Genomic DNA, 11,742 nt, shown 5'->3' on the forward strand with positions numbered 1-11,742 from the left:
TTCTTGAAATGAGTGTTTGTAAGTACAGTCAGGTTTCTTCGAAGAAATTGTTTGAGTTTTTTGCTTGATGAAACAAATATTTTTGTGTCTTTCAGAATCATTTGGCATGTCCAGAAGCAATTAGAAAACAACACCAGGTAAGACAGCTTTCCTATTAGTATAAAAGGAAAGATTTTATTTTCCCTATTTCTTAAGAATTTTAAAGTTTGAAACAAAGTTTTTAAATTATTTTGATATATGACCCCTTATAAAACTAATAACTAGCGGTTGCATTGTTGTAAATGTTGCATGGTCTGCTTTCCTATACATCTCAACACTCTATTAACCTTTTTAATATTTATTGGTCAAAATTCAAACCAAATAGTTTTATTTTAGTTGACAGATAAACAGTTTGTATGGACAGCTTTATCTGCCAGAGCTAGGTTAAAACAGTGGAATGGTGTAGACGAATTACTTACAACAAAGGTAATTTATCTTAAAACATAAATCTATGTACTGATTACCATGAAAGTTTACAATTTAATATCGTCTTAATGTAAATTTAACTATAACCATAATATTGTAACAAACCTAGGGTTACTATAAAACTGTTTAACTCATCATCCATGAGGAGTGGAATAAACGGCATTGTGGATAAACATATTTGTAATAAACATAACAATATTTATTTTAGTAGTATTTTGACTTCTTCTTTCAATATAATAAACATCAAATACACATTCATCATTCAACAGATAAAGCAATAAATCGGGTGGTCAATATAAAAGGTAGTTGACGGTTCAAGAGATTGATTCAGAATGACATGTCTGTCTACAAGCTCCTATTTATGTCTTTTGACACTTACTATGACGTTAGAGTAAACATCTTATCGTCCAATCAAAAGCAACGTTTCTTACGTCTTTTGGCTTGAAACGTTCAAGAAGACAATCCTATTTCGTTATTACTAAATAAATACTCGTTATTGAGTTGTCCTCATTTTGTCCTTCTTGTCCGAATTATTTTTAAAAGCAAATAAAACTAAAAGGACATTTCTACATAATGCTATTTTTAAACGGACAGTAAATTCCTTTCTCGATACGGCGTATGAACTTGGGTGTAATTTACATAACCTTACGCATTAGATATAATGCTTAAATGAGATCAATGAAAACCCTGTTCTATCATAAATAAAAACAATGTTAATGAAAAGATAGGCACAAACATAATAAATACGCAATTTACCTGCATTGATAAAGTGTTAACTTGAACAAATAATAATATGAGATCGCAAAGTGAAAGTACAGAACGGTGTCATGGCAGATGTAAACAAGTTGAATCTCACGACGATATTTGTCAAAATAAATCACTATATGACGGGATAATCAAAGTATTTCATAGGTAAACATTACCAAGATATACATATAAAACTGGCCCTTATCGCTTGCAAAGTACAAATAGTTTAAATCATGAGTATGAAAGTCAATGCATTTATCAGTGTTTGTGCACTCTCGAGAAGTTGACCACCCGGCAATATCCAAATAGATATATGTAATATACAATAAATAATAGGTTAAATAATAACAATTATCAGTCCAGATTTGTCACAATTTCCCCCACCCAAGTCTTAAAATACTCCTGTATTTTCTGGAGGTAACAGTATACCAGTACTTTTATTTTTTACTTATAGTCTCTGTGCTCTTCAATCTTTAATGGAATATATTCACACTGTTTAATTATATCATCCACACTTCTGTGTCTTCAGGGAAATCATCTTTCTGTCATCTGTAGATAATTTTCATTATTACACTCAGCAATTTCTGATATGACATCGGACACATTTAAAAACCATAGAGAAACACTAGAGCCATTCACGAATTTCTTCCACTTATCTACAAAAACACAGTATCACTTTAACATCAAATAATAATTTCTGTTGACGCTGCAACTATAATTATTAACTACCTTGGAAATATCACAATATTCCACCAAATTTTCTAGAAAACCCCCTCTTTTCAACCAACTCTGGGGTGATCAGTCCCTATAGGCAAATCTGGGCTACGTTTCTAGAAATATCACATAACAACTGGATGCATTCACAACACTGCACCAATACTTCTTCATATACACTATATCTCAACACATGAATAATCTTATTCATAAAAAAATAAAAATAACGAGTGATACACATTTAAACACATAAGCACAATAAATTCTGAATGGCGTCTTGTCCTCTTCTTTGGTTTTAACTTTACTTCTTGCTAGATTATGAGACACTTTCTTTTATCACTTTAAACCATTTTGTGATATCGTTTCCATTATATTCTGCGAGTCTATATATGTGAAATACTTTTCCTGCTTTCTTTGTCACTTCAATATTCCGTAATTTATTGGTACTGCACGAATTTAAATAATAAATCTTGTTCTAAAATTTTATCAAGGTAATATCACAAATAATCACATTATTTTCATAAAACATATTTTTGCCAGAGTTCTCTTATGTTTGTCCATAAACTGAACCATGCATATAAAATCCATTATCTGTTATTTTTCTTGACCCCCTATTTGATTTATTCTGCTATTTATAATTTGAGTCTGAATTTCATTTCCAACATCTTGAAAATCCTTTAATTAACATAAAATTCGACTTCTGTAACCGTCAACTCCCGACCTATTGAATAAACGGACGGTTGTCTCACTGAACCGTTTCCATAGTTGTATTTGGTCTGACATTTCTAAAATTCTGTGAATTTGGGGGTTTATTCTCCCTAAATTCATGACCATTATACATAGAACATTGTCTATAAAAATGATCAGGCGAGTCACAAATGAAGCAGGTCCTTTGATTCTGTGTATTGCTCCCGTTTTGGTAATTTCTGTGGCCAAATCTAAAGTTGGATCGGTTGTTCGTATTCCGAATCTGATTTTCTAACTTATCCATTCTACTTAAAAGCATTTGAATGGTTCTGTCATTATTTGGCTGTTGGGAAATATTTTCATAAGAAACAGAGCGGACACTAGTTTTCTTTTGACTTGACTCCCCTAAAAGAGCCTCATATCTTTCAATTATATCTACAGCGTCAGCGACCGTTTTACATTCTCGATCTACACAACGACATTTCATTTCTATAGGAATCGACTTATATAACTGATTGAGCGCCAACACTTCTTGTGCCAATGAATCTAAATTACAATAAGCCTTTTGTACCATCTGACGGAGGTCATCACCAAGAGCAGCAACTGTTTCACCGGAATTTCTTGTTCTCATTTCAAAACGCGATAACCATCTGTTTTGTTGACGGGCACTTCCGAATCTTTCTTCTAAGCGTCGGACAAGAATACTATAAGGTCGGCGTTCATGTGTAGGAAGACTCATATAAAAAGTTCGTGCAGGGCCCTTTAAACTTGCAGCAAGTGTCAATACTCGATCTTCCGTACTCCATCTGCCGAGTTCTGCACAATCTTGAAAATGCGAAAAATATTCTTCCCAACCATCTGATCCACTATAAGCATCTGGACGAATTGTAGCAGGATGTCCAGCAATCGGCAACTGTTCACGGCAAAATCATGGTGTATTTCCCCATTTTCGTTCATGAACGCTATTATTTTCAAAATACGAAACACCTTGTTCACTTTCAAAATTCCGTTCCGTCTCTACTGTATTTCTCTGTCTAGCTATGTCGTCTCGTACGTTGTTATTAAATTCACTGTCAATATCACCTTGTCCCTGTTTTGTTGTATTTAATGCAGAGTCTTCATTATTTTTCTCGACCGTTTCACGTTTATCCATATTAAACTCGATTTCTGAATCAGATTCGTCAGACATTGAAAATTATTACTAGTTCACTATAAATATCGTTGAAAAATTAAGATTTCTATTCAAACTTAAAAATCACAGGCGAGATATTCGATCACTGGATGACAATTATTTTTGTCATCCCACTTCTGACACCAAACTGTAACAAACCTAGGGTTACTATAAAACTGTTTAACTCATCATCCATGAGGAGTGGAATAAACGGCATTGTGGATAAACATATTTGTAATAAACATAACAATATTTATTTTAGTAGTATTTTGACTTCTTCTTTCAATATAATAAACATCAAATAAACATTCATCATTCAACAGATAAAGCAATAAATCGGGTGGTCAATATAAAAGGTAGTTGACGGTTCAAGAGATTGATTCAGAATGACATGTCTGTCTACAGGCTCCTATTTATGTCTTTTGACACTTACTATGACGTTAGAGTAAACATCTTATCGTCCAATCAAAAGCAACGTTTCTTACGTCTTTGGCTTGAAACGTTCAAGAAGACAATCCTATTTCGTTATTACTAAATAAATACTCGTTATTGAGTTGTCCTTATTTTGTCCTTCTTGTCCGAATTATTTTTAAAAGCAAATAAAACTAAAAGGACATTTCTACATAATGCTATTTTTAAACGGACAGTAAATTCCTTTCTCGATACGGCGTATGAACTTGGGTGTAATTTACATAACCTTACGCATTAGATATAATGCTTAAATGAGATCAATGAAAACCCTGTTCTATCATAAATAAAAACAATGTTAATGAAAAGGGAGGCACAAACATAATAAATACGCAATTTACTTGCATTGATAAAGTGTTAACTTGAACAAATAATAATATGAGATCGCAAAGTGAAAGTACAGAACGGTGTCATGGCAGATGTAAACAAGTTGAATCTCACGACGATATTTGTCAAAATAAATCACTATATGACGGGATAATCAAAGTATTTCATAGGTAAACATTACCAAGATATACATATAAAACTGGCCCTTATCGCTTGCAAAGTACAAATAGTTTAAATCATGAGTATGAAAGTCAATGCATTTATCAGTGTTTGTGCACTCTCGAGAAGTTGACCACCCGGCAATATTCAAATAGATATATGTAATATACAATAAATAATAGGTTAAATAATAACAATTATCAGTCCAGATTTGTCACAATATAGAGACAATTATGAATAATATTTCATGTTTATAATATAAAAAAGAAGATGTGGTATGATTGCCAACGAAACAACTACCCACAAAAAGACCAAAATGACACAAACATTAACAACTATAGGTCACCTTACGGCCTTCAACAATGAGCAAAGCCCATACCGCATAGTCAGCTTTAAAAGGCCCTGATAAGACAATGTAAAATAATTCAAACGAGAAAACTAACGGCCTTATTTATGTAAAAAAATGAGGTTAATGAAAGGGTTTACAATGTAATCATATGGGTACTTTGATATAAACTCAGTTTAAGGTGTATGTAAGTGACATTTACCCATACAATTTATGTAAGGTGCAGTTTTCAGATTGCATTGTTTCAATTTATCAATTTATCAAAAATAGGTGAAACTATCCTGTTTTTTACAGTTTACTTAAAATTTTCACTTTCCTAAGATGGTGTATAAATAATTAAAAAGTTGAACTTTTCAGAAATAATATATATCATTTTTAAAAGTACATGTAAGATCATGTAATACTAATAAGCTTGATGAACTACTGTTATTTCAAGGTTTGTTATATTATGATTGTTATAGGGTTGGTTTGGTGGTACTAAAGCGAGAGCTGTGATTGGTTTTGATCGTGTGTGTCAGATACTCAACCAGTGTAATCCTCCATTAGAGGTAAAGTACTTAGCTATTATAATGTATTCAACCGCAGCAGTTAAGAAGTTATGTAAAAAGGAAAGAGCATCTTAATTTTGTCTGAAAGATTATTTGTGAAGTAAATTCACAGATTTAAAAAAATTTTTTTTTTAATAATGTGATTAATTAGCTAATTTGGCTCGCTAAACATTCTTTTTATCTTTTTTAAAAAATAGTACATTCATGCCATAGATTTTTAGTATTCATTTCATTTACAATTCAAAAGAATTAAGTTTTATTGTGGAAGGAATGATGTAATTTATTGGGTTTCAAATCCATTAGTAGATACTCTCAATGCCTGTATAATGCGCTGGTAGATTACCGAATGATAAGACTTTGCATAATGTAACATTTAGCCATTAATCCTTTTTACAGGTTCTTACAAAATATTTGAAGTTGATTGATAATACAGAGAAAAGATTAGAACTGGCTAAAAAATTTAAATGTCATAATGTCGTTATTGAGGTAAGTAACTTAACAAACAAATCATTATTTATCTTTTAACTTGATGAATATACAAGATTACATGATAGATGATGAGTCCAGCTTAAGAGTATAGAAATTGTCCTATCAAGGTCAATAAAATTATCGGCCTTTGATTTAAAAGGGATTTTTTTCTCAAAATTTTGAATACACTTTTAGAGACACTTATAGGTTTTTATTGCTCAATCTGTAAATTTCAAATTTTATATGTTAATGTTGAAAATTGAATTATAATTGGTAAATTATTTTTTAACCAGAAAATTAATTTTGCAACATATGACCATTTCACCTGTCCTAAGTCAGGAATCTGATGTACAGTAGTTGTCGTTTGTTTAAGTAATATATACGTGTTTCTCGTTTCTCGTTTTGTTTATATAGATTAGACCGTTGGTTTTCCCGTTTGAATGGTTTTACACTAGTAATTTTGGGGCCCTTTATAGCTTGTTGTTCGGTGTGAGCCAAGGCTCTGTGTTGCAGGCCGTACTTTAACCTATAATGGTTTAATTTTTAAATTGTTATTTGGATGGAGAGTTGTCTCATTGGCACTCACACCACATCTTCCTATATCTATAAGGGATTCTTATAAAAAGACACCTGGACTTCCTTCAACGTAAGAAAAATTGCAATTAACAGCATTGGGATATGGGAACATATCAATGTCAAAATATGTTACATTAAGTTGACCTCTAAATGTAGCCATTGAAAACCAAAAATAATAATAAATGTCTCATCCCCTTAATAAATTCTAGTAAAAGAATCTGGTATGCAATTACCTGCAAAGAGTACACATCCTGACAATGATTTTTTATTTTAGACACTAGCATCCATGAAAGATCGTGCACAATTAGAATTTTATGGTAGAAAATTACAGCCAGGCACAATAGAGGCAAGGAGTGCTGCTGCAGCTCTTAATAATTCTGTAAGTTGTTATAACACACCAATTAACTGCTACAAAATGTTATGTTTTCTATTGTTAGCAACAAAGATTTTTTTCAAACTTATGCTTTTTACAGTTTCAGCATGCCATTTGATATTTTCTACATGTCAGGTTATTCAGTGGATCCAAGATTGTGAAAAAAGGGCCCACCAAAGCAATGTTAGTGTTGGACTTTGTAAAAAGCCTATACATTAAGTAATCGTCCCTCTTAAGTATGCCTCTGTCAACTGACTTGATGGAACAGCTTAACAAACTTTGTTTCTTTATGTAACACAAGCTTTTATTTATCAATGTACAGTCTCTCATTTCCTCAAGAACATGCTATGGTAAAGCAACAATGAAATGGCAACTATAGATATAGTTAAGAATTGTTTAACTACATTTTATACTGAAACTAGTTGTGTTTATATCATAGATATAGTAGCATAGCTATATTTTGTATAATGTAAATTTCATCATGGAACACTTTCTCCACAGTCTGGTGTTCATTAAAGGATGAAAATAAGTTTGACATTTGTTACGATTTGAAAAGCTTTCGATGTAGTTAATTTAAGTTGCAGTATAAAAACAATATAAGGTCAATGTCGTAGAAATATAAACTTTTTTGTATTTTGCGCAAAACTGGGGAAGGGCTCGGTAGAACCTCCCTCTTCCCCAGTTTCTCAGCCTCGTACAAAAAAGTTAATATTTTTCTTTCATTGACCTAATATTATATATTTATTATATTAACGAACTTTGCTAGATTACTTCCTTTGAAATACTACCCTGTTATGTTGCTATGGTGCAATATGATGATGTGACAGGGAGTTAAATGCCATTTAGTCAGCAATCAAAACATTAAAAAAAAGAACAAAAGACATCTTGTTTACAACATATATCTTCAACTAAACCTGGTGCAGTGTATATTATACAAATATAGCCTTTGTATGAGGTCGATACAAGGATATGTTGACCTGAAAGAAGTATATTGACTGAGGACGAAGTCTGAGGTCGATATATCCTGTATTGACCTCATACAAAGGCTATATTTGTTATATTTTTGATTTTAGACCATGATCAATATGCATATTTGAATCAAAATCATCATTTGATTTTGTTTGAAAGATATCATATTGTCTCCTTGACAATAACAGCATATAATAGTTGATATTTATTTTTATTTTTTTGTTTGTCTGACATCTTCTATACTTGAAGATTTGTTTTGGTAAAATAATCTATCACAGATATCATTTGTTTCAAAACGCTTAATCTGAAATTCATAAATGACATCAAGTCGGTTTTTAAATATTCTAAAAATAACCGTGCAATATGCTCTGCGCAATATGCTTTTTGCTATCCGCTGTTTTCTCTCTACCTTCAAAAATATAGTTTAACATGTGACTATCCCTAAACGAATCAAATTTGTTAAAATATACAAATTAATAATATTAGTTCAGATTTTACAAGCTATGATTTTATGTGAAAAGCAGTTAGCTTGTTATTGGTTATAAATGTTTTTTATATGTATATCTTCATTAAAGGAAATGAAATCAGTTTAAAAGAGATATACATATTTATTAGACCTTTATTGTTACTTTACAGATATCAGATTTTCAAATGATTTTTGTTTTTATTTACAGAGTATAAAATGGAAGAATTGATGGCATGTGATATTGACTGTGATATTTTGTGCAATAAACTTACATTCCAAGAGACTTCATTGATGTGTAGACAATGAGATAAAACAATGAATGAAGTGATATTTCATTTGAAAACTGTAAACTAATGAATTTTGCAAATGTTACTGAAACTCTTTAAGGTGAATTTTTACCTTCATAAATATCCTGGCGATATCTTTATGAAGTAAAGCTACCAGAAATTTTACTTGAAAATATTTTTGTTGTTGGTCTGATTAAACAACCAACATCAAATCCAATGATTATGGTAAGATCTGCCTCTGTGTTATGTATCCCATGCTGGGTAACATGTATTGCTATTTGCTGTTTCTCTAACAAACATGCAGAACCACAAAACCTGGTCAACTCTGAATTAAATAATAAGCCAGTGGCAGATCCAGGAGGAGGGGTCTGGGTGGGAACCCATGTTTTTTTTAATACAATCAATGCATATTGGGAGATATAGTTGAAACCCCTCCCCTTCCCTTTTCTCCTGGTTTTGAACCCCCTTTAAAAATGGCTGGATCTGTCCCTGTAAGCTAGGCTGTGTTGGTATGTTCTTGTGGATGGCTATCTGTGATCTAGAAATTAAGAATCTAGCTGTGTAAGTGTAGTCTGACAACACTATCATTGTGAGTTTAAAGCTTGCTTGTCTGCATTTGACTTTGATCTTAATTGACTAGGATTACCATTTTCCTGCCCAAGGTCAATGGTTATCTTTGGGCTTTACAGCCCCCTCCTCCAAGATGATCTGTATGCCATGATAGAGCAAAGAGTGCTGAAAGTGGTGATAAACACTACAAATTAATAAATCTTTGTAAGAGTCCAGATGTTAAAATAATTCATGATCATATCACATTTATATATCTAAAAAAACGGATAATTTAATCGAATATCCCTTGAATCTTCAATCAAACATTGTTAACAGCAATGAATCACGAAACATATTTACAATATAAAAAAAAAGATGTGGTATGATTACCAATGAAACCCTCTCCACAAAAAACCAAAACGACATAGAAATTAACAACTATAGGTCACCGTAATGTTTGCCAAATATTTTGTCTTATTCCACCCAAAATGGACAGACATTCAAAACAGAAGTAGTCACTGGTGCTGTATTGTTAGTAGTCAAATCACAAATATTTATATGTAAATAGTGGTTGTTAGTTGACTACAATGTAAAGGAATAGACCACTTTCGAGTTCATCCGTCACCGGCAAAAACTCGTCAATTATACACGCCTTTATGACGTCATTTACCAGATAGAGGGGGTCGCCTGTATCCCTGCACTATATACGTTCATCAAGCATCTTAGTGATCGTCATTGTGCAGGATAAACTAGAAATAATGGTTGCTCTGTAGGTACTTGCTGACAATTCCCTAATGACAGCAGTGTTGATTATCATTTTTGAGAATTCAATTTGCCGAATAATTTGTACAATACAGAACTATAGTTTTCCAACCACTTGCTCAGCATTGGAACGGAAGTGAAGACGCCCCTAAACGCACAAATGACGGTGATAAAGGCGCGTATAATTGACGAGTTTTTTCTGGTGATGGATGAACTCGAAAGTGGTCTATTCAATTCCTATTGTTAAGCATTTGTATGAAGACAATATCTAATGAACATATTGAATTTTGCATTGTTAAAACTGAAAAATAAAATGCAATTCATTTTTATTAATGTTTATTTGTGTATATTATTTTTCAAATGAAAAAATCTCCGGACCCTCCCAGATCTCCGTGATATCTGGTGTAGATGATTCTGTTTCCTTGGCACCCAGAAGCCTAAAAGCTGACTTTCTGGAAGACTAATTAATGTGCTTCTTCAGATAATGACAGTGTTGGTAGCACATAAGGAAATGCTATGATTTTTAAGGAGCTTTCTTTAGGCAACCCCTCTGAATGGTTTCAGAGACTAGTTTATTGTATTCGTAGGGATATGTCGGATATGACCATAACAAAAAGTCATACTCCTGACTTGGTACAGGCATTCTCAAATGTAGAAAATGGTGGATTGAACCTGGTTTTATAGCTCTAAACCTCTCACTTGTATAACAGTCGCATCAAATTCCAATATATTTATAACAATGTGTGAAAAAACAGACAAAATAGGTTAAATTGTCAATATAGGGATACATCCGTCATTACCATGTCACAATCTAAATCATAACAAAACACATATAACAAAGAAGCATAAAAAGGAAATATAAAATTTAACAAACACATGTACTATACAGTTAAGATAAAATACTAAAATTTATTCTCATAAATTTTACCATGCCCTTTTCTTTCCTTTCTTGCAAATTAAACTTACTATTTGTGTCATATATGTGCATATGTATGTAATCAGTATCATCCATAGATTTTATATTCAGATATATTGTTTCTTTTTTATGTATTCATGGCAAAAGGAAATTAAAGCCCACAACTATGACATGTGTCCCCTCGCCATATTATATATTTGCCTGTCCTTGTCGGGATATTGCGATTCGATGGTTTTTATTTGTCATATTTTTTCCTTTATTGTTTTATCATCAATCTGTTAATTTTCTCATTGATTTGTTTCACATCGTCCTTGTCATGTGGAGGCCTATGATAGCTTACAATAATGTATGGGTTGTGTTCATTGTTAAAGGTTTTACACTGACCTACAAATTCCAACTCCTGAATACATGCATCTTAATGCATGTTTGGATAAGTTTTTTCGTTGAGTTTCTACCTTACTGATATTTCGTTAGTCCAAGGATAAATAACACTGTGAAAAAAAGTTTATAACACCTTTTTATTACAAAAAAAAACGACAATAAATACAAAAATTTAATAAAATGAATCATGATTTTTTTATATTACAATATGTACATAAACACAAAAATAATGCAAATACTTGTTTCCTCCTTGCATATCATTTAAATACAATAATAAGTTATCCTGAATCAGAACTTTTTTTTTTAATCTTTAGTAAAATGATATTTCTTTAGTCCAAGGATGGACAACACTTTGAAAAAAAA

The 11,742-nt window shown here is 31.9% G+C and overlaps 1 protein-coding gene across 3 annotated transcripts in view; it reads left to right on the forward strand.

Moving 5' to 3' along the window:
- LOC143068730 (spermatogenesis-defective protein 39 homolog) overlaps positions 1–10,419 on the forward strand; it is a 39,623-nt gene extending 29,204 nt beyond the window's left edge. For all 3 annotated transcript variants that reach the window (XM_076242996.1, XM_076242997.1, XM_076242998.1), the window contains 6 exons: positions 96–137; positions 376–465; positions 5,546–5,632; positions 6,029–6,118; positions 6,951–7,055; positions 8,693–10,419. In XM_076242996.1, the coding sequence (XP_076099111.1) occupies positions 96–137; positions 376–465; positions 5,546–5,632; positions 6,029–6,118; positions 6,951–7,055; positions 8,693–8,713 (435 nt within the window). In that variant the 3' untranslated portion in view covers positions 8,714–10,419. The remainder of the gene's footprint in view (positions 1–95; positions 138–375; positions 466–5,545; positions 5,633–6,028; positions 6,119–6,950; positions 7,056–8,692) is intronic.
- Positions 10,420–11,742: the final 1,323 nt, after the last annotated feature.

This window comes from Mytilus galloprovincialis, chromosome 3, assembly GCF_965363235.1.
Source record: "Mytilus galloprovincialis chromosome 3, xbMytGall1.hap1.1, whole genome shotgun sequence".
In the NCBI taxonomy this organism is placed as follows: domain Eukaryota; kingdom Metazoa; phylum Mollusca; class Bivalvia; order Mytilida; family Mytilidae; genus Mytilus; species Mytilus galloprovincialis.